Source organism: Choloepus didactylus, chromosome 19 (assembly GCF_015220235.1).
Source record: "Choloepus didactylus isolate mChoDid1 chromosome 19, mChoDid1.pri, whole genome shotgun sequence".
Classification (NCBI taxonomy): domain Eukaryota; kingdom Metazoa; phylum Chordata; class Mammalia; order Pilosa; family Megalonychidae; genus Choloepus; species Choloepus didactylus.
In genome coordinates this window covers 20,628,735-20,646,851 of record NC_051325.1, presented here as the reverse complement: position 1 = coordinate 20,646,851, position 18,117 = coordinate 20,628,735, and the positions used below count along the sequence as shown (strand labels likewise).

The following is an 18,117-nucleotide window of genomic DNA, read 5'->3' as shown; positions in this document are numbered from 1 at the left end:
TGAAAAACACTAGATAAACCAGAAAGTGACCCAGAATACTGGTTACAGCGATGCACCAGCTGGACGAGTTCTGCTAGTATCACAGGGGCCGTATACTTGGTGAAACCGGGAGTCTGCATCCTGAAATGAGTGAGTAAGCTGGCTGGAAGACCCGCAGCCGCGTGGCGGTCTGGGGAAGTCACGGCTTGGCATTTGGAGACCGACTGGCTCTTTTAAAAAGAAAAAAAAAAGGGAAAACCCCAGGAGCGGCTGCAGTTGCAAAAGTGGGAACCACGCAATAAAATACAGCAAGAGGGGGCTGGGCCGGCCTCTCGGTGTCTGGCCTGGAGGATAGTCCACTGCAGATACCCTCACGGCTGGGGGAACAGAGGGGAGATCCAGAAGCTGAAAGAAACCCCGCGGCTCGCAGCTGGCTCCCCAGAGGGCTGGATAAACTTCTGCCCAGGGTTGTGCCGACAGCCCAGAGCCCCGCCAGTTGTCCCGGAGCTGGGAAGGAGGAACTGTGCAAGGAGGAGGGAGTTGAGATGCCCCATTAGGCCATTTTTGCTTCAGGCTGAGAGAGCTGCTGCATGGCCCACCAGCCTGGGGCTTCCCTTGAGGGACAGCGCGCACTGGTGACGTAGCATGGCATTCCCTCGGCTGAGCTCCTGGGGGATCGCAGCTGGGAGGGGGGACCCGCTCAGAGAACCCAGGGACGCTATGCCAAGTCTGGTGGTTTGTGGGACAGTGAGAGAGAGGGTCTGGGCCTGAAATGAAATGAAGGCTTAGACTCTTGCGGGGGCCTTGAATCTCCGGGAACCTGGGGGATTTGAATATTAAAGCTGCCCATTCTCCCTGGCCACCCATACACATGCCCCACATTCAGGGTGGATGGCTCCAGCAACACACCCAAACTCAGTTCTCCAACTGAACCCCACAAGAATCATTTCCCCACACACTGCGGGAACAAGGTGGAGAACTGACTTGAGGGGTATAGGTGACACGCAGATGCCATCTGCTGGTTAGTTAAAGAAAGCGTATGTCACCAAACTGTGTCTCTGAAAACTCAGATCGATATCCTTTTTTTTGTTACAACTTGAAAGAACCCTATCAAGCAAAACAAATGCCAAGAGGCCAAAAACAACAGAAAATCTTAATGTATATGACAAAACCAGACAATATGGAAAATCCAACTCCAAACACACAAATCAAGATACCGGAAGACACTCAGTACTTGGCAGAATTAATCAAAGAACTACAAACGAGGAATGAAAACATGGCAAAGGATTTAAAGGACATCAAGAAGATCATGGCCCAGGATATAAGGGACATAAAGAAGACCCTAGAAGAGCATAAAGAAGACATTACAAGAGTAAATAAAAAAACAGAAGATCTTATGGAAATAAAAGAAACTTTTGGCCAAATTAAAATGACTCTGGATATTCACAATACAAGATTAGAGGAAGGTGAACAACATCTCAGTGTCCTAGAAGTCCACAGAACAGAAAATGAAAGAACAAAAGAAAGAATGGAGAAAAAAATTGAAAAAAAATCGAAATGGATCTCAGGGATACGATAGATAAAATAAAACGTCCAAACTTAAGACTCATTGGTGTCCCAGAAGGGGAAGAGAAGGGTAAAGGTCTAGAAAGAGTATTCAAAGAAATTGCTGGGGAAAACTTCCCAAATCTTCTACACAATATAAATACACAAAGCATAAATGCCCAGCGAACCCCAAATAGAATAAATTCAAATAAACCCACTCCGAGACACATTCTGATCAGACTCTCAAATACTGAAGAGAAGGAGCAAGTTCTGAAAGCCGCAAGAGAAAAGCAATTCACCACATACAAAGGAAACAACGTAAGACTAAGTTGTGACTACTCAGCGGCCACCATGGAGGCGAGAAGGCAGTGGCATGACATATTTAAAATTCTGAGAGAGAAAAATTTCCAGCCAAGAATACTTTATCCAGAAAAACTCTCCTTCAAATTTGAGGGAGAGCTTAAATTTTTCACAAACAAATGCTGAGAGACTTTGCCAATAAAAGACCTGCCCTACTTCAGATTCTAAAGGAAGCCCTACCAACAAAGAAACAAAGAAAGGAGAAAGAGATATAGAGAATTTTAACAGACATATATAGTACTTTGCATCCCAAATCACCAGGACACTCATTTTTCTCTAGTGATCACAGATCTTTCTCCAGAAGGGACCATAAGCTGGGACAAAAAAACAAGCCTCAATAAATTAAAAAAAAAATTGAATATACTCAAAGCACTTTCTCCAAACACAATGGAATACAAATAGAAGTCAATAATTTTTGAACTGTAACTCCACTATTTACTTCCTACATGATATAAAATACACAAACTGTAATGACAAATCAGTGGTTTTGAACTCAACGTAAAATATGTAATTATAAACAATATAAAGGTGTGGGAATGGAGGAGTATGGGAACATAGTTTACGTGTCCTAGTGAAATGAGGGTGGTATCAAAGGAAAACAAGATTGTTATGGATTTAAGAGGTTAATTTTAAGCCCCACAGTATACACAAAGAAATTATTAGAGAATATAACCATAGAGATGAAAAGTAGAGTATGGGTTAAGAGAAATGGGGGAAGGGGCTATGGGGAATTAAGAAATGAGTGTAGGTTTGAGGTGAAGGGAAATTTCTAGTAACGGATGGTGGGAAAGAGCATTATAACATTCTAAATGTGATTAATCCCACTAATGGAAGGCTAGGGAGGGGGTGGAATGGGAAGATTTAGGCTGTATATATCTTTCCACAATTGAAAAAAAGACAGTCTAAATAGATGACAATTGAATGCCAAGGATGAACCTGGATGGGATTGGAGGATGGAGGACAGGAGGCTCAAAGGGTCAAGTTGAGACATAAGGAGAAGGAAATACAGAATGTAAGCTTTGCATCATTGTTGAATCTCTTGTACTTCTCAGCTGCGCTTAACGGGATTGCATAAAAGAATGTTCTTATTCATGGTAAGCGTATATGTGAATTATAGTGTTTGTTCACGGGTGTGAGCAGCTAGCTCTCATATGTTCAGAAGACAGAGCAATAGATGATGGATGATAGATAGGGAGGGAGGGAGGGAGGGAAAGAAATAGCGATGTGACAGCATGTTAAAGTTGGTGGACTGGGCTGTCAGGGGATGGGGGTCAGGGTACGATGGAATTCTGTGTATGGGGTTAGTATTGTTTTTGCAACTGCTCCTATAACTTTGAATTTATTTCAAAAAAAAAAAAAGTGAGGCAGGACCTACACTCGAGTGTTCAGGAAACAGGACTGATATATAGACAGATTAATCAACAGATGGATAGATTTTTTTTTTTGCTAATGTGGCAAAACTGGTGGATCTGGGTTTCTGGGGATTGGCAGTATGCTGGAGTTCTCTGTATGGGGTATGTATTATTTCTGTAGCTTTTCTGTAAGTTTGAAAATATTTTGAAATAAAAGGTTTTTAAAAACAAAGTGAGGCAGGAGGGTCAGAGTCAGAGGGAGAATGCCAATGGAAGTAGAGGTTGGAGTGTAGCAGCCATGAGTCAGGGACAGTGGCGGCTTCTAGAAGCTGGCAAAGCTAAGTGTGCCAGTTTGAATATATTGTGTCCCCCAAATGCCATTATCTTTGATGTAATCCTGTGTGGGCAGACGTTATCAGTGTTGATTAGATTGTAATTCTTTGAGTATTTCTTTGGAATGCACCCCACCCAGCTGTGGGTGATGACTCTGATTGAATAATTTCTATGGAGGTGTTGCTCTCCCCATTTGGGGTGGGTCTAAGTTGATCAGTGGAGCCATATAAAGGAGCTGACAGACAGCGGGAACTCAGTGCAGCTGTGAGTGACATTTTGAAGAGGAGCTACAGCCAAGAGGGACACTTTGAAGAAAGCACAGGATCTGCAGATGAGAGACAGTTTGAAGATGGCTGTTGAAAGCAGACTCTTGCTCCAGAGAAGCTGAGAGAGGACAAATATCCCAAGTGCAACTAAGAGTGACATTTTTGAGGAACTGCAGCCTAGAGAGTAACATCCTGGGAGAAAGCCATTTTGAAACCATAACTTTGGAGCAGACGCCAGCCACGTGCCTTCCCAGCTAACAGAGGTTTTCCAAACACTGTTGGCCATCCTCCAGTGAAGGTACCCGATTGCTGATGTGTTACCTTGGACACTTTACGGCCTTAAGACTAACTGTGTAGCCAAATAAACCCCCTTTTATAAAAGCCAAAATAGATACTGATATAGATATAGATATAGATATAGATATAGATATAGATACATACACATATATATATCTGGAATCTGACCATTTCTCATCACTTTCACTGCTATTGTCTTGGTCTGTGCAACCATCATCTGTCATCTGAAATACTACAATGGCCTCTAACTGGTCTCAACACTTCCATGCTTGCCTTGCCCTGCCCACTAACCCAGTCTACTTTCAACACACCAGCCACTGAAATCCTTATAAAACACAAGTCAGAGTATGACAATCCTCTTCTCAAAACCCTAACAGCCTCTTATGAAGACTCTAATGTATTTTGTGTCTTCACAGAACTCTACAAGTTCCCACATGATCTGGTCCTTTCTGCCACTCCCCACTTCATCTCTTATTCCTCTTACCCTCTTGCTCACTCTACTCTAGCTTCTTGTAGAACCATGAACTTGCCAAGGGGGCTCCTGCCTAAGGAACTTCACCCTGACTCCTCCCTCCTCCTCAAAGGCTCATCTTATGTTTCCCAAATGGCTAATTCCCTCATCTGCCCAAATATCCTTCCTTGATGGGGCCTATTTAAATAACTGTACCCAACACACTGCACTCTCCTACCCAGTACTCTTAATTCTTCTCATCCTGCTTTGTAAACACTTTTTCTCTGTTCCACTTTCTAACACACTATGCAATGTATGTATTGTATCTATTGTTTATTTCTGTCTCTCAAAAACAGACTGCAAACTTCACAAAGGCTGGATCTTTGTTTTCTCATCAATATTCTAAAGCATTTAGAATAGTACCTAAAGCATATTAAGCATTAAGTAAATATTTATTTATTAAACAAAGATTAAAATCATAAACTAGGATAGCAAACTTCCCTGGATTAAAGAACAGCATTTTCCTTGTGTTATGCTCAATTTTATTCACATTAAAATAGATTTAACATATTATGAAACAAAAAGTAGCAACACTCTGAGTCCAGCACTTTAGTGAGATGATTAAACCTGATTAAAAAGCTGAGTTGCAAGTTCCAGAGAAGAACAGGCAGAGCAAAATGCCCTGAAATGGGCTATCTAGGGAAATATGGTGATGTTATGGTAAATAACAATCTCATGGATGGGAACCACCCATTTTCATAAAATCATGACTCTAAAATTAAGCTAAAAATGGTGTATTTTAATAATTCAGAAAGCATTCAAGGACCCTCAGGATGCCCCATAATCAAAATACATTATTGTGGATGAGAAAGATTTAGGAGGATATGGTAATTCAAAGCCCATCCCAATAGCTGCTTCTTCGCACTTAAAAGAGTGATTTTTATCTATTTTATCATCATTTCTCTGTTCATCATAAATATAGAAATGGGGTAAAGACAAACTAATGGCTATTGATTATTTAAAGATTATAGATGCAGAAAAGTGCAAACAATGAAAATCTGCTTATTTGGAAATTACATGTAGCAACCAAATTAAATAAGAACTTGAGACTTTTTAACTTTATATTACAGCAATTTTCAAACATATACAATAGTACAAAGAATTGTATATAAACAAAATGTATCATCACCTTGCTTCAACAATTCATAACATTGCAAATCCCATCATTTATACTCTCACCCCAGATTATCTTGAAGCAAATCCCAGATATCATATATTTCAAACATAAATATTTAAATATGCATCTCAAAAAAATGACTTATTTAAAAAAACATAACCATAATATAATTGACACCTAAAAAAAAGACCTAACAAATCCTTAGAATCAATTAAAAAAATATCCAATTTTCCCATTTCCCTGATTTGCTTATAAGATGTTTGTTCTTATTGTTTTGTTTTTTGTTTTGTTTTTAAACTCTTTAGTTGAATTGGAATCCAATTAAGGTCTACACGTTCTGATTAGTTGTTAGGTCTCAAGTCTTTTAATAGCTCAGACTTTAAATTTCCCTTTCATAATCATACAAAACAGCACTATAAATTTTAATAAATAAATCTATAAATAAAATAGATTAATTGTATTTCAAGATAAAGTGTACCAAAAATTAACATCATCCCACAAAAAAATTCTAGGGTCTAATGAACACCTTAAATTTTATTCACACCAAACATAAAACAACAGTGCTTATCCAGCTTTCCCTCTTTTATCAAAAGAAAGATCATTTCCAAAAATCATAAAACTTCTAGAATAGGGATCAGCAAATTTTTGTATAAAGGGCCAGAAAGTAAATATTTTAGGTTTTGTGGGAAACTGAGTCTTCCATGTTGCCTGAGGCATATCTAGGGTAGTGGCTTAGAACGATAAGCCTCAGGCCTGCATGGAACCCCGTGTGGGCCCGCCCTGTAAAGATATGTGTCTTGTGACTATGACGACAACGTTTACCATTGTCCTAAACCTAGATTGTTCCTTCTGATATGCAACAGGATGTAAACATAGGTATCTGGTGGTCTCTCCCGAGCCCGAGGACATTTAGCATATACTCCCCGATCTTCTGAAATAAATAACTGAAGCAAAGGTGCATTATCGTCCACTTAGCACGAGAAGCAGTGGGCCCCCTGCTCCCTTAATTCTTAACTTTGTGTCTGTGTCTCATTCCTGCACCGCCCTGTCAGCAACAAGGTTTTACAGATCAGACTGTCTATTGCAACAATTCTATTTGGCCTTCACAGTTCAGCCATAAACAACACATAAATAAATGGGTGTGGCTATGTTCCAATAAAACTTTATTTACAAAAACAGGCAGCAGGTTAGATTTCAGCCACAGGCCATAGTTGGCCAACCCCTGTTCTAGATGGTAATAGTTATAAAATTGTACCCTATCTAATAAGGAGGAAAAAAAAGAAAAAATCAAGCTATACTTTATAGTAAGCGTTTAAACTATGGGGGAATTTCATACAATTTATCATGATAGCTTCCCCACGTTTGTGAAGATATAAAATACTGTATGAGTCTGACCAAAAACCAATATTTAAACAGTGAAATACATCATCGTGGCTATACCAGAAAAATAAAGAAAAATTTCAGCTAATAGGAGGGCTAAGGGAATAGACTAGAGGAAATAATCCAGGAAATGGAAGGTTTTCCCAACAAAACAACAAGCATTTATAAATTCTAACAATTTTAGATATAGCTCAAATAGATATCTCAAAGTGATATTCAGATAAATAAGTACCCATTATATCCAATGCTTTGCTATCCCCCATAGAACTATCTACCTCTTCAATGAACAACACTAGAGGACCATGGTTTTTAAGTTCTTCCATCTGCTTTAGTTTGTAGTTCAGACTCAATGTCTGGTTTACAGGAAGGGAACAATAAACATGCTGAATGAATGAATGGATAAGTGAATGAACACTGGAATGAGTGTAAATAGTTATTTCTCACTGTTATAAAAGGATCCAACCATCCTCTTACTTCTCACCTGACACGTCTAATGCGATATGAAAGAACTCAAATTTCTAACAAGCATGACTTTAGACAAGAATATGACACAGTTTACCTGCAAAATGTGTTATCCTCATAAATCATTAAGTACGTTTTATGAGATAGTACATGCAAACATATAAAACAGCACCTGTCATATGTGTACAAATGCAATAAAATGTTAGCTATTATCATTATTAGAAATTAGATAACTAGACTTAGGGTAATGTGTAAATAAGCAACAAGTAACAACATGATAAATTTAGTTTTCCTGGTTTAGGATACTCAGTGAATTTGTTCTTTTTTTAAAAAAAATTGCCACAGGTATACAGTGAACATTTAAGTATGTGAAACATTTCTACTTCTAGACAAGATGGAATAAAGGGAACAAATTTACCATCTTGCCTGAACCATGAAAAAAACATACAAGATACAGAAAACATGGTTTTCAGAGAAAAGACATAAGGCAACATAGGACAGTGAGCCTTGAGAGAAAGGAAACAAACAAGGTAAATCCTGTGATTGCCCCGCTTACTGCCTGGAGAGCTTCCAGGCCATAGCACAGGGAAGGGGAAATCAGGCAAAGCCTGGTAGTCTGAGTTGAAGAGACAAGCTAGGCACTGAGTGAGGTCAAAGTGGGCCAGATTTCACAGCGCAGAGTGCTGGAGAGGAGAAAGCAGCATAGAGAGAGGACTCAGAGATCTACATTTTTAGGCTTCAGCTGAATACTGAACAGTATATGTGTGGGAGGAAATTACCTGAAGCCTGAGAAAGAACAACCCAAAAGTGTTAGAGTAAACAGCCCCCAAGCTCACACAGGGCCAGGAACAGCTCCTGTTCCCACCACCCAGAGTGATAAAGCTCATTCTAAGTACATCTGGTAAAGTAATTGCAAGGGTTTTGGCATCAATACTAAGGCAAAATTAGCCCAAGACTAAACACTTCTCTAGTCTCATGTAACAAAGTTTAGAGCAGGACCAAAAAGACCAAACCTTTTATAAATAGCTTCACCACATCTAGAATATAGATAAAAAATATTTATAAAAATACAAAAACATCCGACACCCAATAAGGTAAAATTCACAATATCTGGAATCTAATAAAAAATTGCCAGGTATGCAAAGAACAAGGAAAATACAACCTATAAGGAGGAGAAAATCATTCAATCAAAAACAACCCTGAAGTGACAAAGATAGAATTAGTAGACCAAAATATTGAAACAGTTTTTTTTAACTTTATTCCATATGTTCAAGAAGCTAGAGGAAAGATTAAATATGTCAGGTAGACAAAGAGAAGACATTTTTAAAGAGACGCAAATCAAACTTCTAGATAACAGCTACAATTCAGAAATGAAAAATAAGTAGGATGAGTTAAAATATGATTAGACATTGCAGAAAAATAATTAGTAAACTTGAAGACATAATAAAAACTATTCAAAATGAAACAGAGAGAGGAAAATGAATGAAGAAAATAAACAAATCATCACTAAGCTATGGGACTACAAGAGGTCAAATACATGTGTAATTGGAATCCCTGAAAGACAAGAGAAAAAAAGGGATCAGAAAAAATATTTGAAGAAACAATGGCCAAAATTTTTTCCAAATATATATACCTACATATCCAAGAAGCAAAACAAATCCAATATCATTCATGAACATAAATGAAAAATTCTTAACAAAATATTAGCAAATGAAACCCAACAACATATAAAAAGGGTAATAAGTCACAATCAAGTGGGATTTATCCCAGAAATGCAATTCTTGGTTTAACAAAGACCAACTAATGTAATTCACTATATTAACTAACTAAATAAGAAAAATCATAAAATCACCTCAATATATGCAGAAAAGCATTTGACAAAATATAACACCCGTTCCTATTAAAAACTCTCAGCACATTAGGGATAGAAGACAACTTCCTAAATGTGATAAAGAGCATTTATGATAAACCTACAGCAACCACCATACTTGATGGTGAAAGACAATGTTTTCCCCTAAGATTACAAACAAGGCAAAGATGCCTACTCTCACCACTTCTACATTGTACTAGAGGTCCTAGCCAATGCAATAAAGGAAGAAAAAAATAATAATAAAGGAATACAGATTGGAAAGGACAAAGTAAAACTACTTTATTCCCAGATAACATGCTTATGGATACAGAAAATCTTATTATTAAAACAATACTAGAATAAATTGCTTTGTCAAAGTTTTAGGATAGAAAATCAATATTCAAAAATCAATCAATCATATTTCTACATAGAAGCAATGAGCCAATGGAAATCAACATTTTAAAAATATGTCATTTACTATAACAGCAAAAAGTATGAAAAATTTAGAATATGATAAGAGCTGTGTAAGACCTGTACAAAGAACTATTTAAAAAATCCAGCAAGATATAGAAATTGGTGAGCTGATTCTAAAATTCATATGGAAATACAAATACCTAAAATAGTGAAAACAATTTTGAAAACAAAAAAATAAAGTTGAAGAACTATGTATGTAAAAAAAATTAGCTAGTTAGACAGGTGTAGAATTACTATAAGATATCAATTTAATGGAGAGGTGGCTATCACTTTTTCCCATATATTCTCTCCTTATAAAATATTAAAATGCTACACATATCCCTCTTGAAAACTACCTCATCTTGGTCCCTGCTGCTTCCTCTCCAGAGATAAGCACAGTGAGTTTGGTAACCTTTTTTGTACAACTTTGTACATTTATATATAATGTAGAAAATTAGATTACAGTATATGTTGTAATAGCGTGAAGGAATACATGACAATGAGAAAAGCTTAAGTTAAGGACAATTGTTACCGGGGGAGGGGGGGAGCAGAAGTGGGGTCAGGGTGAGGTTGTGGGACGGTGGGAAGGAAGATGCAAATAGAAAGGCCTCAGTCTGGGAAGCTTCAAATCTTTTGATGATGTTTTACTTCCTAACCTGGTTGATGGGAAACAGTGTTCACATTATTTTGCAATTTTTAAGGAAACATAAGTTACACAGGACTTATCACTCAACAACTTGATTTTTTTACTCTACAATGTGGAGATCTATCCAAGTTACTACATAAAAATGTTTTTCACTTTTTTAATGCTGAAGTGTATTCAATAATGTGACTAGAAAAGTTTTACTTAGCCTCTGAAGAACATTTAGGTTGTTTACAGTTTTATAAACCACAACAACATTGCTGTAACCATGCTCGTACAAGTCTTCTTGTGTACACGTGACAGTGTCTATCATGAAGTTGAATTGCTAGGGTGCACAGCATGGGCATTTTTAATTTTTCACATTAATAAATAACACCAAAATGCTTCTCAACTGTCCATTCCAGTTTTTGTCCCCACCATCAACAGAACAGAAAACCTGTTTCCCACATCCTCAACAACATTAGACATTACTGATCTTCAAGATGTTACTTTAAAAAAATGAAAATACCATTTATTTTAATTCACAATTCTTTGATACTATTATGGTTGGCAACCTTTTCACATATCTACAAGCCATCAGTATTTCCTTTCCTATAAATTGCCTATTTGTATCCATACCCATTTTTAAAATTTGGGTTATTTGTCCTTTTCTTTTTGTTATTTTACAGTTCTTAAACACAGTGGATACTAATCTGTTTGCTACATATACTACAAATAATTTTCTCAGTTCCAAAGGACATATCACCTTCTAATTCTGATTTTTTTTTTCCAGGTGTATAATAACTGTGCGTTTTCACTTATATGTTCAATATTTAATCTTATTTTTTTTAACCTTAAGAAGGTCTTTGCTACCCCACAGTCATAAAGATAGTCTCCCACATTTTTTCCTAATATTTTTATACTACTCTTTTGTTACTTTTAGGTTTGGAATTTATTTTTTCTAAATGGTGTACCATAGGAATTTTTTTAGCTTCTTATTTTGAAATAATTTCAAATTACAGGACAGTCGCAAAAACAATACAAACCCCATAAAGAGAAATCCAACATTCCTTTCCCTCAGATACCCAGAACCACCAACTTTTAACATTTTGCCACATTTGACTTATCTATCTATCTATCCATCTATCTTCTAAAAACTTGACAGCAGATTGGATATACCATGCTCTTGGAACACTTAAATGTGCATTTCCTATGAATAAGAATATTCACGTTTGTAACCACCTTAAGTATACCTACCAAGTCAGGAAAGGTAACATTGATATAAAGCTTACAGTCTATACTACAATTTTTTCATATGTCCCAAAAATGTTCTTTTGGACATTTTTTCCTTCTTTTGGACATTTTTTCCTCCATTAGATTCAGTACAGAATCATGTATTACATTTAGTTTTTATTGTCTCTTTAGTCTCACTCTCTCGTTATAAATTGTCGAAACATATACATTAACTTTCCCATTTCAACCACTTCCAGCATATAATTTAGTGGGATTAATCACACTCAGTGTTGTGCTACCCTTACCACCATCCATTAACAAAACTTTCCCATCACCGCAAACACAAAAAAAAAAACCTGTAATTATGCACTATATTGATAACACTTTTTAGGTTTTAATGTATTGGAATAGCTAGAAGTAAATACCTGAAACTATCAAACTCCAACCCAGTAGCCTGGACTCCTGAAGACAATTGTATAACAATGTAGCTTACAGGGATGAAGTTTGATTGTGAAAACCTTGTGACCGCATTCCCTTTATTCAGTATATGGATGGATGAGTAGGAAAATGGGGAAAAAAACTAAATGAAAAATAGGGTGGCCATGGGGGGGGTTAATTTGGGTGTTTTTTTTACTTTTATTTTTTAATCTTATTCTGATTCTTTCTGGTGTAAAGAAAATGTTCAAAAATAGATTGGGGTGATAAATGCATAACTATATGATGGTACTGTGAACAGTTGATTGTACACCATGGATGACGGTATGGTGTGTGAATATATTTCAATAAAACTTAATTTAATTAAACAAAAAAAAAAGCAAAGTCACTGTCCATCAACAGATGAATGAATAAACAAAACATGGTATATATATATATATATATATATATATATATACAATGGAATATTATTCAGCTATAAAAAGGAATGGAATTCTGACATATGCGACAACATGGTTGACCCTTGAAGACATCATGTTGAGTGAAATAAACAAGACACAAAAGGACAAAAAACAAAAAAACAAAAAAAACACCTTGTACCCATTATGCCCTGATTGTCCATTCTCCCTTCCCTATCTCCACTGGTAACCTGCATTCTACTTTCTGTCTCTATGATTTGCTTATTCTAGCTATGTCATATAAGTGGAATCTTACACTATCTTCCCTTTGTGTCTTACATTTCACTCAACATGATGTCTTCAAGGTTCAACCATATTATCTCATGTATCAGAATTCCATTTCTTTTTATGGCTGAATACTATTCCATTGCATGTATATACCATATTTTGTTTATCCATTCATCTGTTGATGGACACTTGGGTTGCTTCCATCTTTTGGCTATTGTAAATAACACTGCTATGAACTTGGTGTACAAATATCTGTCTGAATCCCTGCTTTAAATTTTTTGGGGTATATACTTAGAAGCGGGATTCCCAGATCACATGGTAGTTCTATGTTTAACTTTTTGAAGAACCACCAAACTGTTTTCCAATGGATGATTTTCCCATTTTTCTGCATCCTTGCCAGCGTTTGTTATTTTCTGTTTTTTAAATAATAGTCATTCTAGTAAGTGTGATATTGTATCTAACAATGGTTTCAATTTTCATGTAGGATTTTAACAACTATTTTCAACTAGGTAGCTAATTGTCCCAATATGATTTGACACATTACATTATACATCATTACCATAGACTAAATTCCCTTATATACTGGTTTGTTTCTAGATTGCAGTTCTGTCCTACTGATCTTTGTATCTAACCCTGTACCTGTAATCACCCTGTTTTAACTACTATGGTATTATAAAGTATAACAATCCCTATTTGATAAGTCTGGAGCTTTGATCTGTTTCAAAATTGTCTTGGTTACTTTGTATACTCATTCCTCCATATAAATTTGAGAATCAGCTTGGCAAATGCCCTGAAGAGCAGGGGAGGTGGCACTGTGCTATATTTGTAGGTGACCTTTACTATGCTTTTTATGGAGTTTATGTTATTTTTCTAGTCAACCAAAACAATTTTATATTTTCCTGTCTAGTGGGCGTATGTCTTCTAAATTGGTTTAGTTACAGTTAATCATGCTCTATGTACAACAGCAAATACAGATGAAAGAAAACAGTCATGTTTAAATCCACACATTGAAGAGAATATAAATTCAGAGGCAGTCTCTTTGAATCTATTACTCCCCTAAAAAGGCATATCTACTGAACAAACACTACACAAATTTTGGATTGGTGGACTTCAAAGCAGTTAATCAAAATAGAATGTTTTCAACCTCAGTTACAAAAAAAGTATATGTAAGAATTCTTAATCCTTTTCTCACTTCCAGAGTCACAGGTAAACTTATTAATATCACCAAAATATATATTAGAAATGATCTCAATAAATCAAATTTGCTTTCACTTAATCTTGTTTTATTGAAAACATATTATTATTTAAAATAAATATTTCTTTGAGAATCTTTAATAATTGGCCCCTCTAGTACCACAATTAAGCAACTATGAGGTATATTACTTAAAAGAGTACCTTAAACATATTTGGGTAAGAGATTTTAAGATTTTTTCAAAACTATATTAATTTATTTTCTATGACTTTGAAATTTAACAGTCAACCAAAGTGATTCTTAGAGTACTGATGCCACTACTTTCAACACAGAACATTAACCTAAACTTCACAGCCAAACATGCTAAACACAGACTGAAATGAGACGGTATTAAGGCATATATATTAACATTGTTAGGCCCAATAATTGTATGATAGCTATGTTTTGTAAAAACAGAGATATTTGCAAAACTATTTAAGGGGGAAATATATATCTGGAATTTGCTTTAAAATACTACAGGAGAAAACTGGATTAGTTAGATAGATGAGGGCCAAAAACATTGCAATTATTGGAGGTGGATGACAGGTTCATGAGGGTTCTTTACAATGTTCTCTCTAATTTTGTATATATTTGGAGAGTTCAAAGTATTTTTTAAATGAAACTTACACATTAATGCTGGAGAAAAGAAGTGATTTTAGTAATTTTAACTTCACACAGTGTTTTTCCAGAAAAGAAAATTTAACAACTTCTATTCTAAAAACTTCTCAAAATTAAAAATTTCTTTACACTATGGATTTCAAGCTAAAAGATTCTTTCAAAGTTTCATAATCAAACAAATAGTTACAGCAAAAACATCTCTATAATCAACTACAAAACAAACAAACAATTAACCCTGATTCCTTTCTGCTTTAATCCATAATATTCTATTCTATTTGGAGCTGGATCAACTGTACAAAATGTTCCAAGATCAGAGAACAAAGTGTGTCTTCCTTGCAAAGGCATACTACTGCTAGTAAGCAATCAACAGCATCAGCCTACTGTGGACAAGAATGACCTTCAAACACTGCATGTACTAAAGGCTAAAGACATATGGAAAGTCAGGCAGAACAAAGCAGTTACCAGGGAGGAATTCTGCCAGCCGAGAGCTTGCCCTTCTGCCCTTCAAACAAGAGTCTGTTTGCAACTGAGACTGGGTTCTTGATTCCTATAAAATAAAATCGGCAGAAAATGAAGTCAGGAAAATATCTTCAAGTTGTCCACATACAATGACAACTCTTAATTATCAAGCACAAGATTCAAAGCAATAAATACATGAATACCTAATCAATGCAAGAAAAGAACATAAAATATATATTCCCATGTTTTAACATGTGTTATAGCAGCAAAGATTCAATTAAGAATATTCCATATTTAAATCAGGTTCCATTTTAATAGATTTCAAAATAGAAAAGAAAAAATGAACTAGAAGTATGGCATTCTTTCAACTTCAAAACTAAATAAAGGTCCCAGGCATTTACTCAATCACAAAACCATCACTCTCCCTTACTAAAGAATAAAATGATTACAAACAGTTTCAAATTTACCTTGGAGAGAAAAATTAACAGGGGAAAGAAAGCCATAAATTTTAAATCTCTTATAAGAGAGAGAGAACAGAGAGAAGGGGATTCAAACTGGTATAGAGGTAGGGGTGGAAAGTAGAAGCCATGTATGTACAATATTGTTTCTAAAATACGGTTCTAGTGCAGATCCTCAGATTGTTTTCAAGAGAGAGAACAGTAGGTAAGAAGTGAGACAAGGGAACTTATTTGGGAGGAAAGGACCAACAGGATGTTACTAGTGTGAGAAACATCATTAGGCTAACAACTGAAAATATGTTGAAAGATGACAGAAAACAGCTTGCAACTTGGTGCCTAATATGTGGCAGCCTAGCACCAAAACATTAAATGATGAGATTACTTAATTGTTCCCTCAACTCTATCATGTAGGCACATTTGTGTACCCTACTTGACTAATGAGGAAACAACTGCACAGAGAGGTTAAGTTACCTACCAAGATCAGAGGGCTGAAACTACAAATTCACCCTTCATTGCCTGATGTGTGAAAATGGATACGGGCTCTTTAAATATGTTTCCATTGCCAGCTGACACAATGCTACACGTTGTCAGTAGAGGGCACTGGAGACACATTGTGTGAAGAAAGGGTGGCGTTTTCCTTGACCGGTCCAGGTAGTATTCTCAAGGGCTAAGTGCCTTCAGGTGCAGCTTTCTCCAGCATTTGGCCACCATGTTTTGTCCAAATGTTAATTCAGACAGCAGCAACACAGCTGAGAGCCCTAGACATCACAGGACTGTGCTCCAGCCCAGTCTGCTGCTCCACACACCCTCTCATCAGTCCCACACAGATATGTAGCAAGTGTCCCATAAGGCTGGCTGTCTAGTGAGCCCAAAGCCCACCATTCATCCTGCACCTCAGAGGTTGAATTTCCACAGCCCGCCCTGGCCTCTCTGTGCTTACCCACCAGCCTGAGCTTGCCAGTGCCCACAGAGGATTGTTCCTCTGGGTGGAACAGCTCTGGCCTGGGTAACCACACCTTTTTAAATGAGTTGTGAACCCTTTCCAAGTTTATCCCTCCATGGGTATTTTCCCTCTGCCCTAGGATACCCTTTAGAGTTCTCTTTTCACTTTCGTGTTACTCTCCTTTTACTGTTTAATAATTATTTATGTTAAACTTCTTCTGTTTAAATACTCTATGGTTTTCATCTCCTAGTTAGACTCAGACTGACACAGTAACACTGAACCAATTATTAAATATCTCCTGTGTCTCATTTTTCTCATTTGTAAAATGGGATACAAGTACTGACTTCATAAGATTCCTGTGAAACCAAAATGATTTCATATATATAAACCACAAGAAATCAATGCCTAGCATGCAATAGTTACTCAACAAATGCTATTTATTATTATTGTTCTTAATCAATAAATTGTGTAAGGACAATTGATTAGCCAATTCAGAAAAATAAACAATGAGGTAAACATAGAATAAATTATATAAGTATTAGAAGGAAATACAATTATGAGAGACACATTAAGAAATGAAAAATACAAAAGGGAAAGTAATAAATTTGACAAGTAAAAATTTAAAATTTCAATGCAAAAACACATATTATAGAGTTGAAAGCCAAGTAACAGAAGAGATATGAACAGTTATAGAGAAATACAAATGGACTTCAAACATGCACTGTAATACCAATAAAATTTCATAATAAAAGATATTAAAATTAAAATTCATTGGAATACACTTTCTTACCTATCACAAAATTCAGAAAGGTTATAGGAGAATGGAATGAATAATCAAATTTACCTAACTGACATATATAGAGCATTGTACTAAACAAGTGCAGAACACATGCTCTTTTGAAATTCACATGTAGCATTTATCAAAACACACCATATGCAGGGCAATAAAGAAAGTCTCAAAAAAAGCTTCAAGGAAATGGAATCATAAAGAATATGTTTCTCTGACCACAATGGAATTAAATTAGAAATCAACAAAGAAAGCTAACTAAAAAATCTTTGGCATATAAATCTAATAACTCAGATAAAATAGACAAATACCTTGCAAAACACATAAGAAGAAATGTAGTCTTGTAACTCTCAAGGAAACTGAATTCCATTGTTCAAAACTTCCCACAAAGAAAACTCTACTAATATGAAATAATTAATGAATTATTCCAAACAATTAAAAGGAAATAATACACAAAGTCTCTCAAAGAATAAAGAAATCAATCCCTAACTCATTGAGGCCAGCCATAATCTAATTTCAATATCTGAAAAGAATATTATAAGAAAGGAAACTTATAAGCCAATCTATTACATGAACATGGATGTCAAAATCTTAAACATTAGCAAGTCAAATCCAGCAGATTATATAAAAGGATAAAAAATTAAGACCAAGAAGACTTTATGCCAGGAATGGAAGGTTGGTTTACCATTCAGAAGTTGACCACTTACATTTCATTACATATAACAAACCAAGAGAGGAAAA

General features: G+C 35.9%; 1 protein-coding gene across 8 annotated transcripts in view; it reads right to left on the bottom strand.

Annotated features, from left to right (window-relative positions):
- Window positions 1-18,117, bottom strand: part of TASP1 (taspase 1) — a 656,132-nt gene that overhangs the window by 572,661 nt on the left and 65,354 nt on the right. For all 8 annotated transcript variants that reach the window (XR_005213130.1, XR_005213131.1, XM_037811849.1 and 5 more), the window contains exon 6: window positions 15,192-15,276. Coding sequence is in view for 6 of the 8 variants with exons in the window: in XM_037811849.1 (XP_037667777.1) it covers window positions 15,192-15,276 (85 nt within the window). In the remaining 2 variants the exon portion in view is untranslated. The remainder of the gene's footprint in view (window positions 1-15,191; window positions 15,277-18,117) is intronic.